Source organism: Ursus americanus, chromosome X, assembly GCF_024610735.1.
Source record: "Ursus americanus isolate L20-20 chromosome X, mUrsAme1.1.p, whole genome shotgun sequence".
Lineage (NCBI taxonomy): Eukaryota > Metazoa > Chordata > Mammalia > Carnivora > Ursidae > Ursus > Ursus americanus.
In genome coordinates this window covers 28,151,132-28,173,576 of record NC_142164.1, presented here as the reverse complement: position 1 = coordinate 28,173,576, position 22,445 = coordinate 28,151,132, and the positions used below count along the sequence as shown (strand labels likewise).

Genomic DNA, 22,445 nt, shown 5'->3' with positions numbered 1-22,445 from the left:
AGGGAACACTGCAAGAGGACCAGGTTATTGCTCTTGGTTTTTAGGCGGAGGAGGAAGAGAAGAGTTTGGTTTTGAATATGTTGAATTTAAGGTGCTTTTGAGACATCCAAGAGGAGACGTAGTACAGTAAGCACTTGGATGAAAAATGTTTGGAGCTCAGAGAAAAGCTGGAGATACAAATTTATGAGATATGTGAACAGCTGGTAATCGACGCCCCAGATCGGGATGAGATTTTATTTTTATTTTTAAAATTATTTTATTTATTTATTTGTTTGCCACAGAGAGAGAGTACAAGCAAGGGGAGCGGCAGAGGGAGAGGGAAAAGCAGCCTCCCCGCTTAGCAGGGAGCACGATTTGGGACTCGATCCCAGGACCCCGAGATTATGACCTGAGCCCAAGGCAGTTTAACCAACTGAGCCACTTAGACGCCCTTAATTATTTTTTAGTGGGGGGCAGAGGGAAAGGGAGAGAAAGAGAATCTTAAGCGGGCTGCATACTCAGCACAGAGCTGGCTGTGGGGCTTGATCCCACAACCCTGAGATCATGACCTGAGCCAAAATCAAGAGTCAGATGCCCAACCAACTGAGCCACCCAGGTATGATTTTAAAGTTTTTAAATTTTAAGGTTTTTAAATTTGAAGATTTTAAATCTTACCCTGGATGAGATTTTAAAGTGAGAAGAGGGGCTAAACTGAGTTGAATGCTAGCATTTAGTGGTTGAAAAAAGGAGGATAAGGAGGAACCAAAAAGGGATGAGAAAAGCGGGGAGAGTGATGTGTCAGAGAAACCAAGGAAAGGGAATATTTCAAAAAAGGGGAATGGCAGTGTGGAGGTCCCTCAAAAAATTAAAAATAGAACTACCATAAGATCCAGCCAATTCCATTTCTGAGTATTTACCCAAAGAAAAACAAAAACACCAATTTGAAGAGATATATGCACTCCATGTTCATTGTGGTGTTATTTTTTTAAAAGATTTTATTAAGTAATCTCTACACCCAATGTGGGGCTCAAATCCACAACCCCGAGATCAAGGATCGCATGCTCCACTGACTGAGCCAGCCAGGTGCCCCTGTTGTGGCATTATTTACAACAGCCAAGATGTGGAAACAACCTAAGTGTCCACTGATAGATGAAAGGATAAAGAAGATGTGACACACACACACACACACACACACACACACACACACACTGGATAATACTCAGCCATAAAAAAGAATGAGATCTTGCCGTTTGTGACAACATGGATGGACCTAGAAGGTATTATGCTGAGTGAAATAAGTCGGACAGAGAAAGACAATACCATATGATATCACTTCTATATGGGTTCTACAAAACAAAACAGAAACAGACTCATAGATATCAGAAACAAACTGTTGTTACCAAAGAGGGGAGGGGCTGGGGGATGGGCAAAATTAGGGAAGGGGATTAAGAGGTATAAACTTCCAATTATAAAATAAATAAGTCACGGGGATGTAAAGTATAGCATAGAGAATATAGTCAAAAATAAAGACTATACTTTCAGAGATCATTTCTATAGTTTGTTACAAGCCAATAATATTAAAAGAACTTTGTATGGTGACAGATAGTAACTAGACTTATTGTGGGGATTGTTTCATAATGTATACAAATATAGAATCACTATGACATACACCTGAAACCAACAGGCTTTGGGGTGTCAATTATACTTCAATTAAAAAAAAAGAGAGAGAATGGTTACCTGTGACAAGAGCTGCCCACAGGACAAATAAATGAGGATGAAAACGTATCCATTACATTAAGCGACATGAAGGTCATTTTTGACTGCTCCCATTATTCATTTCTGCATAACACACAATCCCAAAATTTAGTGGCTTAAAACAAAAATTTAGTTATTATTATATCCCATGATTATTTGCATCGAGAATTCAGACAAGGGACATCAGGGACAGTTCATTTCCGCTTACTGATGTCTGGGGCCTCAGCTGGGGTGACTTCAATAGCTAGGAACTAGAATATTTGGGGACAGATTGGCATCTTTCTCTCTAGACAGCCTCCACACGGTTAGCTTGAGCTTTCTCACAGAATGGCAGACTCTGAGTAGGCAGACTTGTTTCCCTGATGCCTCAAGAGTACAAGGGTGAGTGTTTTAAGAGGTGGCGGTAGAAGCTGCAAGACTTCTTATGACCTAGCCTTATAAATCCCGGAACATCACTTCTGCTGCATTCTTTTGGTTGAGCAAGTCACTAAGATCACTCCAGATTCAGGGAGAGGGGAATTAGACAAGAGAGCGAGGGAGGAGGGGGAGAGAGAATAGGAGGGAGGGAGGCTGAAAAGTCGAGAGAGAAAAGGGATAATTGATAAGGTAAGATTTCTGAGAAAGCAGAAAGGTGCATAATTCAAAAGACACGTGGAGAGATCACTCTCAGAAGGAGGGATAGCTCTTCCATTGCTGTAAGAATGTGAAAAGTTAAACAGAGTGGGATGGGGTAGATGGTTGTAAGTTCAGTTTGATAATGGGAAGATGAGGGCAGCCTACTTTGGCTATTGGGAGCTTTCAGTTAGTTCCCACATCCCTTTGACATACCCCTGTCATTGCAGGGTTGTTTTGTTTTGTTTTTGTCTGCGTGTTTGTTCAGTTTTTGAAAATTTGAAAAATTTCAGACACCCCAGGCTCATCTTATATTTTCCCCCACTCCAGTCCTAGAGGCAACCATTTCTCCCTGGAGAATGGAGGAAATTTGGTAATATCTATTAAATTAAAAATCCACTTAAACTTCAACCTTGTAATTGTATTAGGTATGTAGCTTAAAGAAATAATAGCATTGTTTTGAAAGCGGTATGCACCAGCAATTTTTTGTGTGTAAGTATTTTAAATGTATTATTGTATGTGTTCATAATTCATTTAACAAATACTTTTTGCCTGCCTATCATGAATTCAGCACTATTCTAGGCTTTGGGAACACAGCAGGGAATTAGACGAAGTCCCTCCCTCTTGGAGCTTACAATTTAGTGTGAGAAACAATCAACAAAACAAATATGGATAAATAATATTAATATAAGGCAGTCCTGTCAATCAGGATACTGGCAAAAGATAGATGGTACATTCGAACACAAGAATTGATGAGTTTAGGGGTGCCTGGGTGGCTCAGTCGGTTAAGCATCCGACTCTTTGATCTCAGCTCAGGTCTTGATCTTCAGGGTCATGAGTTAGAGCCTGATGTTGGGCTCCACGCCCTCTTTAAAAAAAAGAGTTGGGGCGCCTGGGTGGCACAGTCGTTGGGCGTCTGCCTTCGGCTCAGGGCGTGATCCTGGCATTCTGGGATCGAGCCCCACATCAGGCTCCTCCACTAGGAGCCTGCTTCTTCCTCTCCCACTCCCCCTGCTTGTGTTCCTTCTCTCGCTGGCTGTCTCTCTCTGTCAAATAAATAAATAAAATCTTAAAAAAAAAAAAGAGCTGATGAGTTTAATGAAAGAGTATTTACGAAATTGTGAACAATATTAAGCGAGGTAACAAGGAACAACTAAGCAACCAGGATGGGAGAGGGATAGGGAGACATTACCATAGCTTGGCATTAAGAGGCAAGGGGAGGGAGAAGTTAACTGGAATCTGGAGAAATACAGCAATAGCAGAGACTCACCAGATAGGAATGTGGCAGGTCCTGAAAAAATCATGGTAGGGAGGGAGCTGGGGAATAAATACCACAACTTCAGTCTCTCCCACCCTTCTATCTCTTGAGGGTATCTCTCCTAGGCAAAACCCAAAGGGGAAGCCAGAAGGCAAGGAAGCCTATTGTTGCAGGGCTCAGAGCAGGGTGGAAAGGGATAGAGTGGATCTGGACAGGCCAAGTGAGAATATTCAACACAGTAGTGATAAGTGCTATGGTCAAAAGAAGGGTAAAAGAGGCAGTAAAATGGGGAACTATTTTAGATAGTATTAGGATGGCATTTGAGGAGGTGGCATTTGAGTAATAGCATGGATAAAGTGAGGGAGGGAGTCATGTGGATATTTGAGAGAAGCACACTCTAGAGGGAACAAAGTACAAAGGCCCTGAAGTGTTATTCATATACACGATAAAATATTATACAATAATCAAAATGAATAAACTGCAGCAACATGCAAATATACATGGATAAATCTTAGAAAATTAAATATTGAGGGGAAAAGTTATGTTCTGAACCTAATAACCTTTTTATAAAGTTAAAGCAAATTATAATAAAAATATATACTTTTAAGAAAGATATATCTATATATGTATGTATATACACAAACACATATATATGTATAATAGAATTGTATTAAATAGATTGCCATAGAATGATGAACACCAGATTCAGGATGAGGAGTCTTTGCCAGGGCCAGCGGTGGGGGAGAGACAGGGGAATGAGATTGCAGGCCAGGTAGTTAGATTTGGTAATTGGGTTCATGGATACTTACTAACTAAAAATGAGCTATACTTGGATTAATAATGAGAATGTGTCATTAATCAAGGACTATGATTAATTTAATTCTGTTTATCTGAGGACCAATGAAAAAATGCTCTGAGAAGCTAGGGACCATGCTTGGCATTCTTATGGAATAGCAAGATGAAGTGGAGGGGTGGATGAGAGCCAGATGGTGTAGGGTCTTTAGGTCACGGTGATAACCTTGGATTTTATTATCACTCAGGTGGGAAGCTGCTGGGAGTTTTGAGCAGGAGAGTTACATGATCTGATTTATGCTTTATTTATTTATTTTTTAAGCAGGCTCCACACCCAGCGTGGGGCCCAAGGCAGGGCTGGAACTCATGACCCTGAGATCAAGACCTGAGCTGAAACCAAGCATCAGACGCTTAACTGACTGAGCCACTCAGGTGCCCCTACCTGACTTATGTTTTAAAAGGTTCACCCTATCTGCTGTAAAAAGTAGACTGTAAGATGGGGGCAGGCACATGACTGGAAGCCAGAAGGCAAATTAAGAGGCTAGATTGGTAGTCAAGGTGAAAGATGATAGCAGATTTGACTAGGTCACAGTGGTGGAGGTATGTGAAAAGTGATCAGATTTTGGAGACTATATATATATGTATATATATATGTATATATATATATAATAAGTTCTAGGTGCAACATGACCTTGGCTTGAACTTATGACCCCGAGATCAAGAGTTGCATGCTGTACTGACTGGACCCAGCCAGGCTCCCCAGAGTTTGGATATATTTTGAAAGTAAAGGTGTTAATATTTGCTGATGGACTAGATGTAAGATGTGAGAGAGATGACATAGACTATTTTTGACCCAAGAAAATGAGTGGATGGAATTGCCATTTACTGAGATGGGAAGACAGCAGGTTGGGAGATGGGGACAGAATAGGGGATGTACAGAGACATAGAGATGAGAGTGGGTGAGATGAGGGGTGGTGACTAGAGAGTCTGGGGCTTCTTATGGGACTAACATAAATGGAGATAGATATGCTGATGAAAGCAGTCACTGGTGGACTCAAGGTAGATAGTGACGATGAGGTGGTAAGGAGCACTGCATGTCTGGACTCTTGTAGATAGAGGTGAGGAAGTTTGGGGAGGCTTGAAATTTGCCCCCATTCGGGACCCCCTGTTGACTACTGTTGACAGTGGATGAAAACCTTCAGAAGGAGTTAGTCCCAGTGTATGAGTTTGTTCTTGACTTCTGCCAGGGGCAGGGCTGTGTATAGGGTTCCCAGTGACCTACTGATACTGTTGAGGACTTTTGAGGTTAAGATTAAGTGTTAGAGGGGCGCCTGGGTGGCACAGTGGTTAAGCGTCTGCCTTCGGCTCAGGGCGTGATCCCGGCGATCTGGGATCGAGCCCCACATCAGGCCCTTCTGCTATGAGCCTGCTTCTTCCTCTCCCACTCCCCCTGCTTGTGTTCCCTCTCTCGCTGGCTGTCTCTATCTCTGTCGAATAAATAAATAAAATCTTTAAAAAAAAAAAAAAAGATTAAGTGTTAGAGCACAGGGCCCTGACCCCTGATGATGGGAGGCCGGTGGAAGGTCTGAGGAGCATTGGAGTTCTATGGCTCCATCCTACTCTTCAGTCCTGTTGTAGGTGACGATCAGAAGGAGACTAGTTAAGTAAGTTATCGTACACACATACTATGGAATGCTCTACAGCCATCAAAAGCAATGAAGTACATCTATCTATCTATCTGTCTCTCAACTATGCTCTGACATAGAAAAATCTCCAAGATGAAGTGGCAGCGCTGGCCCGGGGAGTAGGAAGGAGCCAGGGCTGCAGCGGGAGTGGAGCGGCTGCCCGCCGAGGAGCGCGCGGGACTGCGGCGCCATATTGCGGCCGCGACCGCCTCATAGTGGCGACCTCCGACCTCCCCTTCAAATTCCTGGTGATTGGCAGTGCAGGAACTGGCAAATCATGTCTCCTTCATCGGTTCATTGAGAATAAGTTAAGTTCGAACATGACTCCAAGCACACAGTCGGCGAGTAGTTGGGATCTCGGGTGGTCCACGTGGGTGGGAAGACCGTGAAGCTCCCGATTCAGGACACAGCCGGCCAGGAGCCTTTTCGGTCAGTGACACGGAGTTACTACCGAGGGGCGGCTGGAACCCTGCGTGTACGCCTTGTACAACTCGCTGGCCGTCTGGCCCACAGATGCCCGCGCGTTGGCTCGTCCCCACATCGCGGTCAGCTTCTGTGGCTACAAGAAAGACCCGGACCCCGAGCGCGAGGTCACTTTCCTGGAGGCCTCTCGCTTTGCCCTGGAGAATGAGCTAATGTTCCTGGACACTAGCGTCCTCACAGGTGAGAACGTGGAAGAGGCTTTCCTGCAGTGTGCCCGCACCGACCGCAGCAAGATCGATTCGGGCCAGCCTGACCGGAGAGGATGGGCTCAAGGCATTCAGTATGCGGACGCTTCCCCCTGCGCAGCTGTCGCAGCCTCAGAGCGCCCAGGCCGTGGACCCCTTAGCCCTGTGGCTGCTGAGACATGCGGAGCCAGCTCACCTGTTCTCCAGGACCAGCCCTGCCCTTCTGCCTGGGACCCAGACCCAGGCCCTGGCCCCAGAGAAGCCGCCCGATCACCTGTCCCCCTTCCCTAGCCTGGTAGGGCCTGGCTGAGGGGCAAGACTGAGCCACAGGGGAAGGGGGAATCCGTGCCTGCTGCTGCTTCCTCTGTCTTGGCTAACCCCTGTCCCCTCCTGAACCCCTAACCATACTCGAAGAGTTCCCAAAGCCTGAGACCAGGGCATTTGGCCCCAGCTCCCTGCCATTGTGAGTACCTTAATAACGTGATAGTTTTCCGTGTATCCTTCCAGAAATTTTTTGGTGTATTTACATATACATTGTACATATGAGCTTTTAAAAAACATCGTTAGGATCATACAATGCATGTTATTTTGCTTTTACTTTTTTCACTTTGTGGGTGAAATATATATTGGAGGGGTTTAAAAAAATTTTTTTTTTGGTAAACAATACTTTATGGGGGTGGAGTGGGGACTGGAGAGGCTGTGAACCAGATGCCAGGATCTTCAGTGAACGAGTAAAGGTATTGAGGCATAACCAAATAGTATGAAACTTACAGGAAGAATCGGGGTTTGTCACCTGAGCATGAAATAAGAATTATCTGGAAGTTGTAATGTGGCTAGAAGAGGAAGGATGCCCACCTCACCTCCTGACTCTGCAGTACATGCATGTGTTGGTGTAAATCACTTTCACTTGAAAGGTCTGCAAGGGAAGCTCCATCCTCACAGGAAAGCCATGAATATTCAGAGATGAGTTGGAGAATGGTAGGAGAGTTCGTTAATCATGGAATGGTGTTCTAGAAGCCATAGCAGAAACACCAGAAGTTAAGGTAGAAAGGATAGGTCAGGTGGGGGGATAAGAAGCACGGAGGAATATGGGGGAAAACAATAACAATATGGTAATTTAATAGTAACAATAGTAGGGGTGCCTGGCTGGCTTAGTTGGTAGAGCATGCGACTCTTGCTCTCAGGGTTGTGAGTTCAAGAAACACATTGGGGGTACAGCTTACTTAAAAAATATAATAACTGTCAATGCTTTGCATGGATTATCTCATTTAATCCTTATAGCAACCTCATAAAGTAGAGCCTTTATTGTTTAGATGAGAAGACAGCCACAGAATTCAAGTCACTTGCCCAAGGTCACATAGCAAATAAGTTGAACTGAGTGCTGATGTACTGGGCAGTGGCAGAGGAAAACAAGGATATGAATGAGCACGGTGAGTTTGACTTATCACAAGTTTGGCAAGGTGGTTAGTCCTAACAATCTTCTGATACACAGGAGGCTCTCAGCTCTCTCCAAATTTACCTGTATTTGGCACTGGAGGCAGGAGCTGCTGTTTTGTTGGTGTTCCTTATATTGCTCAGCATGGAAGGATTCAGGCATCGGAGGGGCTCAGTGCATTTTCTCACCTGTGTTCTACAGAGTGATTGCTGGTGGGGGTAGCGGTGTGATTCTTAGATATGCCTTGCCCTTGTGAGGGGGAGAAAGCTGGGCTTCAGAGGGTTCTGAGGTGTAGGGCTGAGAGGCAGTTTGTGGGAGAAGTGACCTTAATGGAAGATGTCACGGGCTGTAGATTCTGAGAGATGTGAGGCCCAGCAGGGGTCTGGCAGTGGCCCAGTTCTTTCTTGCAGTGAAAGCAGTTCCTCCGGTGTTCAAAGCTGTGGCCTAGCTCCTAAAGAAACCTCTTTACTGGGTGCTGAAGGGTTTTGGTGCCAGCTTATTGCTCAAGGAAGCTTATGAAGAAGAAAAGGCAGTCTTATTGCAATTTTCCCTGGGCAGCGTTTTAGAGCCTTGTGTCAAGATGACCCTAAAAAAATCCTTTCAAAAGTTTAAAGGAGGCAAATAACAATTGTTGAACATTTAATGTTTCTTATAGCTAGGTTATTTATTTTAGTAAAATGTATGATAGACTTGGGTTTTCTGTGTACTATGCTGCATGTACATTGAAGAACCTCGTAAATTGCATGGAACATTTATGCGTAAATTAGAGTACAGAGAACATGTATGTCTAAAACATAAAGGTCCTTCATAACTGCTTATTGCATGAATAAATGAAGTTCATTATTTTATTTTTTTTAAGATTTCATTTATTTATTTGAGAGAGAGAGAGCCAGAGAGAGCACAAGCAGGGGAGTGGGAGAGGGAGAAGCATGCTCCCTGCTGAGCAGGGAGCCCACACTGGGCTGGATCCCAGGACAACCTGAGCCGAAGGCAGATGCCCAATTGATTGAGCCACCCAGGCACCCCATTTATTTTAATTAATTTACTCATTTGAGAGAGAGAGAGAGAGAGATCACAGGAGTGGGAGAGGCAGAGGGAGAGAGAATCTTCAAGCAGACTGCGTGCCCAATGTGGGGCTCAATCCCATGACCCCGAGATCATGACCTGAGTGGAAACCAAGAGTCAGATGCTTAACCAACTGCACCACCCAGGTGCCCCATTATTTTAATATTTTTCATTATTTTAATTTTTGAAGAGGTTTAGTTTAGGGTATTTCTTCTTTTATGATATATTATTTGTTATAGCAATGATTTATTTGAAGATGAGTCCTTTGTCAGGAGCAAACCCCCCATTATAACCTTGGAAAAACAAAATCCACTTTATGATGATACCATTTACAACACAAAACCAGAAACACATTGCAGTGAAAATCGGGCCCTGCTTATGTATTTGTGTAGGTGGGTTATGAAGGTATTCATGCACACATACAGAACTAAGTACCTCATTAATACTAATGACCTAACTTTGCATTTGTCATAATTCAGATTCATTTTCTGTGATCATCAGAGTGTATGAAAGTGGATTAAAATATGTATGTACATGTTGTTATATATCTATTCCCATGCATATGAGATTTGTCATAATTTGGATAGAGTATGCATGATTTTATAGAATTAAAAGTTAGCTATTATTTATAGCACTGCAAATATTTGACTTTTTAATTAGTAGGTTTCTCAAACAGTTTCAGGAAAGTAGAAGTCCATCTAGGTGTTACTAATTCGGGGTTCTATCAGGTTACATTTTATTTACTAGTGGGATATATGGTTACTACTATGCTGTTAACATGTACAGATTCAATGGGATCTTTTTTTCACTCATCTCAAGCGACTTAATAACTGTTTATTGTTGTTATAATGTATTTATTGTTACATGGCAGGCTCCCAGGGTGATGTGCCAGGAGAGGAAGCTGTTTGGCAAGAAGCCTGACAGTGTAGCACCAACCACAGCTCGGGGTCTGGGCTTCAGTTTTGCATGTTCATAAACTCAATATTCTAAATGTCACAGAGTTGATTGATGCTGGAAATGCCGATTCACGCTAAGGACATTCACAAGAGACTGATGTATAAACCAGAACGACAATTTATTAATTTACAAAGACAAACAATTGTTCATGAGGATTTGAATTGAAAATGGCAAATTTGGGGCACTTGGGTTGCTCAGCAGTTAAGCATCTGCCTTTGGCTCATGTCATGATCTCAGGGTCCTGGGATTGAGCCCCTCCTCAGGCTCCCTGCTCAGTGGGGAGCCTGCTTCTCCCTCTCCCTCTGCCCCTCCCCCCACGCATTTTCTCTCTCTCTCTCTCAAATAAATAATTAAATTTTTAAAAATTGGCAAATTCGGGGTGCCTGGGTGGCTCAGTCGTTAAGCATCTGCCTTCGGCTCAGGTCATGATCCCAGGGTCCTGGAATCGAGCCCCGCGTGGGGCTCCCTGCTCAGCAGGGAGCCTGCTTCTCCCTCTCCCACTCCCCCTGCTCGTGTTCCCTCTCTCACTGTCTCTCTCTCTCTCCGTCAAGTAAATAAATAAAATCTTTAAAAAAAAAAGGCAAATTCTTCTCGGGGAGATCTTCATGGGAAACCAAATTATAATCAGAAGATTGTCCCTACCATAGAATCAAGGCAAGGTGAGTTAGTTGTACAGTTCAAATACATAATAGTGTTTGTTATGATTGCTCCAAACACCCATCTCCCCAATATAGAGTATTTGCTCCCTGGAGAGACTGGTGTATTTGTTATAGGTGAGTGCTCATCCACTCCACTGCCTGGATGGTGCTTGTTTAGTTAGGGTTTTGTATTTTTCTATGGTTTCTTTGCTGATCAAAACTTTGGATTCACTCTTTTTAAAATTACACTAGTGAAAAGTGTTTCCTTAACTGTTATCTCTTCAATCAGATTAGTCTTGTATAGCTTGCCTAGAGGCCATTCCATTGTCAGGGAAATTAGCTTCCTTGAGTTATAGCCCAACTTGTAGGTACATTGAGGCAGGGGACAGCAACCTAGTGAATAATTCTATGGGGGCACCTCACTGTGGCTGGTGAATGTGGTTGTCAGATTAAAATACCAGACTCCCAATTACATTCAGATAACAAGGAAATTTAAAATATATAAGTATGTCCGAAATATTGCATGAGGTGTAGTCATACTAAAAAAAAATATATATATATATATAATATATATATATTCATTGTTTATCTGAAATTCAAAGTTAACTGGATATCCTGTATTTTGGCTTGCTAAACCTGGCAAGCCCATGAAAACATTAACAAGATGCCATGAGGCTTGCCTGGGTTCGCGGTGGTCGGTAAGCACCGATCCATTCGGTTGTCTCAGGGAACAAATACCATTCCCACCAAAAAATTGCTTAGGTTAATAAGCAGGTAGCAACCAAACACACGGAATAATCTTGACCCTTTGAGGAACCCGTAACTGACGCAACTGCCATAGACGCGGCCTTGATTGATTACCCCACCCCCTTCATTCTTCTCTTCCTGCAGCTGGAATGATTGTTTTATCTCTTCTTCCTTCTCTAGTCCCGCCCTTCCAGCTCTCCTCTTTGGAGGGGAATCCGTAGCCCAAAAAGGGCCGGCAAAAGCGCCGACGTGTTCAGAGGAGCGGAAGTAGTCAAATTTCATTGAGAACCGTAAAGTGCAGCTGGCTGTCTCCCTTTCCGGATAACGACAACAGTTCCGACTGTCAGTGCTGGCCTTCCTCGTGTTAAGAGTGTCTGCTGGACCCTTGCTAATTTATTTTTTTCCCATTCCGGGCCCTTCCCTATCGTCGCCCCCTTCACCTTGGATCATGTTCAAGAAGTAAGGACATGCTGTGGCCTCCATCGGCTGCTCACAAAGGTGGTGGGGGTGGGGGTGGGGAAGAGGGCGAGAGCAAAGATCCTCTTTCTCTCTCCTCCGCCCCTGCCATCCTTACTCCCTGAGGTCTTCTATAGTACTGTGTTCTCACTCGCAACTTGCAACACTGTAACCTTTTCATCCGTAATCTTCAAACGGGTTTTGATCCTCCCACTCTCATTTTCTTTTTCCTTACCCCTCTTTCTCTTTTGCCCCCTCTCCCAATCCTATCCCTGTTCTTAGGGTTCTACCAATCACATCCTTGCACTGTGATTTAAGGGTAAAGCCTTTTTAGCTGAGAGGAGAGCCCTGCACTCACTGCCATATGTTTATTAGTTATGAACCGAATAAGGGAAGGCTTGACTTCCTGGGTCATGGGAGTGAAGGAGTCTGGGTGACAGGAAGCAAGCGGCCTGTCATGCCTATTGCCTAGCTGCCAGATTAACCTTGGCTTGAAAATAGCGTGATTGCCCCATAGACTATTAAGTGTAAGGAAGACAAAAATTCTTTGGGAACCTAGCTAGTGGGTTTACCTTCCAGACTTGGTAGACGCAAAAAGCAAAGGGGGAACATGGGCAGAGGAAGGTGGGTTTTGTGCATGAAATTTTGAACAAAAATAAATAGGGATCTTAGAAATGATCGTCATCATCACTCAAAAAAAAATCTAAGCAGATTACTTAGCCTAGCAGGGGCCAGTTTTCTGTGTTATATTTGGGTTGTTCTTTTGTGTCTTAGCGCCTGAGGTTTTTTGTTTTGTTTTACTTTTGTTTTTTCACACGGGTTTTGTTATAGGTGGGAATCTGTTTCTTCCTGTGTAGAATTGAGTAGGGTTTTACAGGAAAGGCATTTGTGTAGCTGATGACAGATTATAATGTGAAATACGTCTCATATCCTCCCCCCTGCCCCCCATTGTGTATACATGACAGTTTAATATTGTATAGAGACACTGGTTTGTGCTGGGCAGAATTAAAGGGAAATGGTATTTTAAAAAACAATTTATTTCATAATTATTTTAGCCATCTAAATACTTACTTGGGAATAGATGACAATTAAAACAATACCTTTAGCTATTTTGATATGTCTGCTTAGAAATGCCTTTTTTCTTGCAAAAATCATTTGACAGATTTGATGAAAAAGAAAATGTGTCCAACTGCATCCAGTTGAAAACCTCAGTTATAAAGGGTATTAAAAACCAATTGATAGAACAATTTCCAGGTATTGAACCATGGCTTAATCAAATCATGCCTAAGAAAGATCCTGTCAAAATAGTGCGATGGTAAGTCTTTATTTTTCTCCATATAAAGCTCAGAGTAGCTGAATAGTGTATGATTAGATTGCACTCATAATAAACGGAATTATTTTCACATTAACCATCGGTAGATTAATTACAGGAGTAGATAAATAGAATAACTCTAAAACATCAATATTTGTATTTTCAAGTGTTTCTCTATGTTCCTGAAAAATGTGGCTTTGTGTACTGATTGTTTTATTAAAGTGTTAAGTGTTTTTATTCAGACATGAATTTATTTCAGTTTGTACTGTAGATATTTGTTTTATTGAATTATCTAACAATGAAATTAAAATAATAAAATGTGAAATAAAATTGTAGTAGGTCATATTTTTCTTTTTTTTCTCTACTGGACTGGTATGGTAGGTGAAACAATTTAAACAATGTTTTTTGCGTAGATATTTAATGAAATTAAAAAGAGGTTACTGTATCTTTGTATATGTATGTTTCATATTTTTTGTTATTTAAAGGATGTTTGGCATATTCATTTTTAAAAGAAAATATCTAACTTGGTACTTTGTGACATTTGTCTTACAGCCATGAACATATAGAAATCCTTACAGTAAATGGAGAATTACTATTTTTTAGGCAAAGAGAAGGGCCTTTTTATCCAACCCTAAGGTTACTTCACAAATGTAAGTCTCGTTAGAAAATATGTATTTGGGGATATGAAAAGATACAAAAGGAGTTGAAAGTGACTTCTGGTAGTTAACTTATTTATTAATACTAGGTGATAGGGAATATAAAACTGAAATGAATCCCCATCTTGTGGTAAATCTGAAAAATGCAAATTTTCTCATTATGCATTCCAGAAAGGCCAAGAAAGAACATTGATTCATTCAGCAAATATTTATTGAACTTACCATGGGTCAGGCACTGAGCTAGCTACTTGAGAATATGATGGGAAGCAAAGGCAGACATTGTTCCTGTCCCTATGAAGCTAACAGTCCAGTTGGAAGAATAGACAACAATTAGGTAATTACACGGATATATATTCGCAAACTGTGATAAGTGCTGTGAGCACTTCCTTCTTTTAAATTTGTGTCTAGATTTGCCTCATAGAGATAACTCTATATAAGGGAAAGCACTGGCTAATTGTGGGAGTCCCAGTTATTGTTAGTTGAGTGCCAAGGTCAGGTGTTATAAAACGAAAAAATGTTTATTACATATTCAACATTTGTATATTGTTAGATTGAGTACATTACAAAAGAAAATCCAAAGAATATACAATCCTCACACACAAGAGGTATTCAACTGTGAAGTTAAAATTTCTGCTTTTCAAACCAGTATATTTCTGGCATTCTAGCCAAGAGGCAGAAAGGAAGGGAGCAACTGCAGGGCTCTGTAGATGGTAGTGGTAACTTGATGAGTTTGGTTTTTGGTAAGAAGAGATCAGTTTTGAGTTACCTACCTGGTGGAGTGGAGGTCTGGAGCAGTAAGGCAAGTCTTAAAAGGGGTGAAGCGTTTTAATATTTAGAAAGGGTTATTTACAGTTGCTTAAGTATTGATTTCCTCAGGTTAAAAAAGTACAATGGAGAGAAACCGAGACCTGATGCAATGGGAAAAGCTTAAAATGAAAATATTTTGGTGACTTTAGGACATTTTGATGACATTAATTCCTACTTAACTAAAAGAAGACAAAGACAAAATAGTCAAATGTATTGCATGAATCTAGATTGGATCCTGGTTTGAAAAACAAAATTCAAGCCCTCCTCCACTGCCTCAAAAGATATAAAACTTTCTTAGACTCTTGGGGGGAAATTTGAATATGGTTTGGCTATAAGACAATATTGTGGAACTATTATTAAATTTTTAGGTATGATAATAGTATTGTGGTTATGTAGGAGAATGACTTTATTTTTCGGTGATATGTACTTATTTATAGTGAAGCATTATATCGGAAAATTCAAATGGTGGAGGACAAAATGTGTGTGCATAAATAGAAAGATAAAGCAACTAGAGCAAAGGGTTCATGAACCATTGTTCAATTTAAATGGGTGGGGTCCAAGTGTTCATTGAACTATTCTTATGGTTTTCCTGTATGTTAAGCCTTTGCATAATAAATTGGGAGAGAAAAATGTTCCTATTTAATAATATTTTGCTGGGAACCCACCTTTGGGGACATCCTAAAGTTACTGATATGCAAGAAGCAGGGTTATATGGTGGTTAAAAGCATACTTGGAGTTAGGTACTCCTGGATTCAATTCCCAGTGCATGTCATTTTTGCCAAGCCACTTAAACAGGTCAAGTCACTTAACTTGTTTAAGCTTTATTGCCTTATCTTTATTTTTTTAAAGATTTTATTTATTTGTCAGAGAGAGAGAGCACAGGCAGGGGGAGCAGTAGGCAGAGGGAGAAGCAGCCTCCCTGCTGGGCAAGGAGCCCCACGTGGGACTACATTCCAGGACTGTGAAATCACAACCTGAGCCGAAGGCAGACAGCTAACTGACTGAGCCACCCAGGCATCCCTACTGCCTTATCTTTAAAAATGGATGTATTGTCCCTGCGTCAGTCTCTGTGCTTAGTGCTGAGTCTCCTTGGAATCCTCTCCTTTTCCTTCTCCTTCTCCTCCTCCCGCGTGCATGCTCCTGTTTTCTCTCTCTTTCAAATAAATAAATAAAAATTTTAATAAAAAGGATATATTGTATTATCTCCGAGGGTTGTGAGGATTAAATGAGACTGTGCATATAATGCATCTAACACAATGCTCGGAACACAGTAATGGCTCAGTGTATGATAGCCATTGTAATGATGTAGTCGTTGTTCAAAAAATGTCCACTACTATTACATATTATTATCATCATCGTGATCAGGATCATCATCACCATCATTATTACTAAAGGGCAGGTATTAACTAAGAAACAAATCGTGATTCATTCAGGTTCCTTTTTCAATAAGGTGTTTAAATTTGGAGCCATGTTTAATTTGTAGTCTCAGTAGGAAGAAGACTTACTTGTTCTCTGACTAGTGGGAAGGCTAGTGGTAAGACATTAAAGTGAATACATTTTACCAGTTATTATTCCTAGAAAGTACTGAGAGGTCTAAAAAGTTTTGAATCCTGGGGTGCCTGGGTGGCTCAGTCGTTAAGCGTCTGCCTTCAGCTCAGGGCGTGATCCCAGAGTCCTGGGATCGAGCCCCACATCAGGCTCCTCTGCTGGGAGCCTGCTTCTTCCTCTCCCACTCCCCCTGCCTGTGTTCCCTCTCTCACTGGCTGTCTCTCTGTCAAATAAATAAATAAAATCTTAAAAAAAAAAGTTTTGAATCCTTCAGGGATCCTTTACTTCTTAGATTATGAACTATTAGTAGACACACATATACACACAAAAATAATTTTTTTGAGATTACAAAAGAAATTCATGTTCATTCTAGAAAGCTGGAAAATACAGAAATGAAATCACCTGTATTTCCATGACCTAGAGATAACCATGGTTAGTATATCAATGTATTTCTTTTTTTTAAAAAATTAATTAGAGAGAGAGAGAGAGAGAGAGGCAAGTGGGGGAGGGGCAGAGGGAGAAGCAGACTCCCCGCTGAGCAGGGAACCCTATGCAGGGCTGGATCCCAGAACCTGGATATCATGACCTAGCTGAAGGCAGAACCTTAACCGACTGAGCCACCCAGGTGCCCCTATCGGCATATTTTCATCCAATTATTTTCTATGTTGTATGTGTGTATAAATGTATATATTTTTTCCTTTTTTAATTGGTCTCTTCATTAAATAGTTTTTAATTAATGGAGTTTCTATTTTAGGACAGTTGTAGGTTTACAGAAAAATGGAGCAGAAAGTACAGAGTTCCCATATACTGCCTATCCCCCTTCCCTTGTTATTAACATCTTATATTGATGTAATGCATTTGTTATGATTGATGAACCAACATTCATACATTATTATTAACCAAAGTCCATAGTTTACATTAGGGTTCATTCTTTGCATTGTACATTCTGTGGGTTTTGCCAAATGCATAATGTTATATATCCACTGTTACAGTATCACTATGTGCTATCATAGTATTATAAAATAGTTTCACTGCCTTAAAAATCCTCTGCTTCACCTCTTTGTCTTTACCTCCTCCCCCTCTCCTTCCCCTCAACCCCTAGCACCCACTGATCTCTTTGGTAGTTTTTTAAATTGTTTTTTCTCTTAATATTATATTATGAACATTTACTAGGGTATTACATTGTCTCCAAAAATATGGTTCTATTTTATGTATACTATACATACCTTAAGTCATTTATATCTTTATTGTTGGACATTTAGGTTCATTCCAATTTATTTCTATTATAAAGAGTAGTACTACAATGAATATATTTCTACCTAAATATATATCTCTAATTTTTCTTAAGATAAAGTCCTAGAAATAGAAATACTGAGTCAAAGAGTTTGAACCTTTTCAAGGCTATTGATACATGTTGCCAAGTAGTCCTAAAGAAAGATTGAACCCAGTTATAAGCCTTCTAGCAGTATATAAGAATGCCAGTTTTTCTACACTCTTGCTAGCACTGGAAATTACTTTTGTTAAAAATATTTAAATGTGGGGACTCCTGGGTGGCTCAGTTGGTTAAGCATCTGCCTTCAGCTCAGGTCATGATTCCAGGGTCCTGGGTTCAAGTCCCGCATTGGGCTCCTTGCTCAGAAGGGAGCTTGCTTCTCCCTCTGCCTGCTACTCCCCCTGCTTGTGCTCAGCCCCCCCCCCGACAAATAAATAAACAAAATCTTTTAAAACAATATTTACCAATTTGATAAGTGAAGGATGGCATTTTAGTTTTATTTTGCATCTGTCAGAATACTGTAATTTGGGGAAATATTTGTTCATGTCCTTTGCCTTTTTCTGTTGAGTCATTAGTCTCATTAATTTATATAACATTTCTTTTCTTCTAGATCCTTTTGTCCTGCCACATCAGCAGGTTGATAAAGGAGCCATCAAATTTGTACTCAGTGGAGCAAATATCATGTGTCCAGGCTTAACTTCTCCTGGAGCTAAACTTTACCCTGCTGCAGTAGATACGATTGTTGTATCCTTCCCAGGCTGTAACTGCTGAAAATGTATTCACAGTATTTTTGTCATTACTGAAAGATCTGTCGTCCAAGAGAAGATTAGATGTACTTTTTTGGAAGTTACTGTTACCTCATACCTTTCTGGTTACATTTCAAGATGTGGGAAAGAACATCATTTCTAAATGAGACTAAATTATGTCCCATCTTAGAAGTTAAATGGGAACAAGTAATAAGAGTCCCAGCTGCATTTCAGCCTAGTTATGGCCCAGTGTTATCAGACTCAGGACACAGTATAAAACTTGATTATTGGGGCGTTGGGTGGCTCAGTCAGTTAAGCGTCTGCCTTGGGCTCAGGTCATGGTCTCGGGATCAAGCCCCTTATCGGGCTCCCTGCTCAGTGGGGAGTCTGCTTCTCCCTCTGCGCCCCCCAACCCCGCTTGTGCTTTCTGTCTTGCTTGCTCACTCTCTCAAATAAATAAATAAAATCTTTAAAGAAAATAATAATAAAATTTGATTATTAATGGAGAGAATATGTATGATATGATTGGATCACTTCTTTGGACATCAGCTTGCTAGTTTTACTGTTGGCTTACCCATATACACTGGAGTAAATGCTCAAAATGAAAAAGAGCTTAGGTACCAGGTCGACTATTAGAAGTGGGTAGTGGGAAATATGGACAATTCCCAACTTTCATTTTAAAGTTCATTTTTAAGTTGGCTGTTGGGGCCTCAGAACATATTTTCTCAAAGAGAAATGTTTAAGTTTCAGGTAGTCCTTAAAACTCATGATGTGTTTGGACTTGTGCATTATTTTCATTTCTACAGTGGTGGTTAGCTGTATTCTAGATGAACTAGGTTTTTGTCAACAATCTGGATGAGAGGTTATCTTCTCTTTTGTCATAGATAAAGTGGCCATTTGCTTCAGGTTGAGAAAATACTTCATAGGAATAGGGAAATCGCTGTGGAGTGGGAAGGCCATTGGAGTGGGTTTAAGAGTGTGTCCTGTACTCAAAAGGACAGTATCGTCTGTTGTGGCAGTTACATTTAAGGGTATTATAAAGTGTATGTTTATATCTTAGGAACAGCTTATACTGACATAGATACTAGTCACATAATAGGTGCTCAAATATTTTTGGAACATCGAATGAATGTGTGAAGTGAAAGTGAGATGGAGAAAATGGAGAATAGTATTCTGCGAGGACAGGTTTTTTTTTTTATGTTTATGATTTTTCTAAGTGTCGTAGGTTAATAGTTCTGGAGTTTCCCTTAAATGGAAAAATTTCCTAGTACCTAGCCTTTGCTTTTTAACTAACTTTTATTTTGAAATAATTATAGACCTTTAAACAGTTGCAAAACTAGTGCAGAGAGATACTGTGTACCCTTGAACTTTTACTTTGTAAAATATGTACTGCAATGTTTAACATTCTATTTTTTAAAAAGATTTTATTTATTTGAGAGAGAGAGTGTACGTGAGAGAGCACAAGCTAGGGTAGAGGCAGAGGCAGAGGGAGAAGCAGATTCCATGCTGAGCAGAGAGCCCCATGCAGGGCTTGATCTCAGGACCCCAGGATCATGAACTGAGCTGAAGGCAGACACTTAACAGATTGAACCACCCAGGTGCCCTGCAGTGTTTAACATTCTAAACACTTCAAATGATAACCAAGAACATTTTGGTTGTTCTAGAAAGGTTGAAACTTACGCTGGGTTCTTAAAGATAGATTGGGGATATAATTATTATTTTAATGTGTCTATTACATAAAACCACCATTTAGTGACTAAAACATTAGAACAATTCATATTTATTTATTTTCACAGTTTTTTTAAAAGATTTTATTTATTTGCCAGAATACAAGCAGGGAGTCAGAGAGGGAGAAGCAGGCTTCTCGCTGAGCAGGGAGCCCGATGCGGGGCTTGATCCCAGGACCCTGGGATCACGACCTGAGCCGAAGGCAGACATCCAATGACTGAGCCACCCAGGTGCCCCTATTTCACAGTTTTCAATACTTACATGCAAGAAATTTCATCTCCTTTTTTGCATGACTTATTTTGGTTTTGTTGGCATTGGGTTATAGTACTAGTATTTAACTTAAAAACCAAGAGTAATAATTAGATTCATTCATTTAGCATTTATTGAATATATACAGTGTGCCTACAGACTCTGCTAGGTCCCTGTTCTCAAGGAGTGTTGGTGGTCTGGGTGAGGATACAAGATGTGTTCAAAGTGGCTTTACTATTAATGTGATCATTGTTTGACACCCCCTTTCTAAGGCATTTTGATAGATAGTTTTCTTAGCTGTGTGTTTTCAGGCAATCATGGCAGAAGGAAAACAGCATGCTCTGTGTGTTGGAGTCATGAAGATGTCTGCAGAAGATATGTAAGTCTCATGTTAGTCCCCCTTAGCTTTTGAGATATGAGTAACCTACTCAGGAAGCGTCAGAATTACAGGTGAAATTTGCTCTCATTCATACCACATCTTACAAATATTTAAACACAGAAGCCTCATTTCTGATTTTTTCCTAACACTTGGGAAGCCATTGAAACCTATTTTGTCTCCGGGATTGCATTCTTTCGTAAGCACTCTGAAAAGGACTGTGTGCCATCACAGCTGTTTTATATGTATGTATGTGGTATTTTGGGAACTTCTTATTTAGTGTGATTTAAATTGGGTGGGAGGAAAGATGTTTTGCTGTTAGTTGTTTTTATTTTTTAATTTTTTTAAAAAGATTTATTTATTTTTTTAGAGAAAGAAAGCAAGGGGAGGGACAGAGAGAGAGGGAGAGAGAGAATCCTTGAGCAGACTTCCCACTGAGCACGGAGCCATATGCCGGGCTCAGTCCCAGGACCGTGGGATCATGACCTGAGCCAAAATCAAGAGTCAGCCTCTTGGGGGCACCTGGGTGGCGCAGTTGTTAGGCGGCTGCCTTCGGCTCAGGGCGTGATCCTGGTGTTCCGGGATCGAGTCCCACATCGGGCTCCTCCACTGGGAGCCTGCTTCTTCCTCTCCCACTCCCCCTGCTGTGTTCCTCTCTCGCTGGCTGTCTCTCTGTCACATAAATAAATAAAATCTTAAAAAAAAAAAAAAAAAGAGTCAGCCTCTTAACCGACTGAGCCACCCAGGCACTCCACTGTTAGTTTTTAAAACAGTGACATAGTTCAGTACCACGCAGTGTTTATCTTCTGTTTTGGCCTGGTGGTATAGAATATTAAGGAAATATTAAAGATACATTACCAAAATATAGTCAGTATACTGAAAAACTTTGGAACTCTTTGATGACCAAATTATTCCTGTTAATTTTGTTTCACAGTTAAGTGTAACGCTTTGATGTTCTCCTGGTATGGTGACATCATTACTTTGTTTCTATAGACCAACTAGTTAGATCACTAGAATCACTTTAAGACAGGAACTGCAGCAGAGTAATGTAGTTTAATGTAGTCAATAATGTTAATGTAATATAAATAAATTCCCTACATGTGGCTCAATAATTGCAAAATAGCAATGCACTTTGAATTATATTTACCATAAGTAAGCCTATAAAAATTCATAACAATATGTTTATATGCTTTTTTCCTTCTACAGTGAGAAAGTCAACAAAGGAATTGGCATTGAAAATATCCATTATTTAAATGATGGGCTGTGGCATATGAAGACATATAAATGAGCCTCGGAAGGAATGCATTTGGCTAAATATGGATATTGTGCTGTATCTGTGTTTGTGTCTGTGTGTGACAGCATGAAGACAATACCTCTGTGGTTATGCTGAATAAATTCAACAGATGCTAAAATTCTGTTAGCTTCAAAAATTATTTTAATTTTTCTTAAGTCAAGTTAAAATTGGGTAGCAAACTTGGACATTAAGAGGTGTCTGGTAAGTAATCAAACTCAGACAACTTGATGTCCTTTCTTAGGCTAATGATGTAAAATGAAGGGCAGGACTTGGTAAATGAACTTGATAGTATATGGCTGACCCCCAGAGAATCTGACTAGTTAATGGGGCTGGAAGCTAGACTGGGAATTTTCTCCCATTACCCCCTGGAAATGCCCCTTCTCTTTTGTGTATGTTTTTTGTTTCTTTG

At 40.8% G+C, this 22,445-nt stretch overlaps 1 protein-coding gene and 2 pseudogenes across 3 annotated transcripts; all 3 read left to right on the top strand.

Moving 5' to 3' along the window:
* The first annotated feature begins 1,505 nt into the window (after window positions 1-1,505).
* LOC148106851 (small nucleolar RNA U3) lies at window positions 1,506-1,581 on the top strand (annotated as a pseudogene).
* Window positions 1,582-5,410: 3,829 nt separating this feature from the next.
* On the top strand, window positions 5,411-11,865 carry LOC123796540 (ras-related protein Rab-4B pseudogene; annotated as a pseudogene). Its single transcript, XR_015723428.1, has 3 exons — window positions 5,411-5,476; window positions 6,162-7,212; window positions 11,772-11,865. The product of XR_015723428.1 is annotated as a ras-related protein Rab-4B pseudogene (transcript).
* Window positions 11,789-22,157, top strand: MCTS1 (MCTS1 re-initiation and release factor). 2 transcript variants are annotated; one of them, XM_045804049.2, is made up of 6 exons: window positions 11,789-12,050; window positions 13,210-13,362; window positions 13,912-14,009; window positions 18,254-18,387; window positions 20,678-20,745; window positions 21,949-22,157. In XM_045804049.2, exons 1-6 carry the CDS (start codon window positions 12,040-12,042, stop codon window positions 22,028-22,030), a joined length of 546 nt encoding a protein of 181 aa, XP_045660005.1. In that variant the 5' UTR covers window positions 11,789-12,039; the 3' UTR covers window positions 22,031-22,157. The 2 variants fall into 2 exon arrangements, with proteins under 2 accessions (XP_045660005.1, XP_045660004.1); XM_045804048.2 differs by lacking the exon at window positions 11,789-12,050 and adding an exon at window positions 12,152-12,671.
* The last annotated feature ends 288 nt before the right edge of the window (window positions 22,158-22,445 follow it).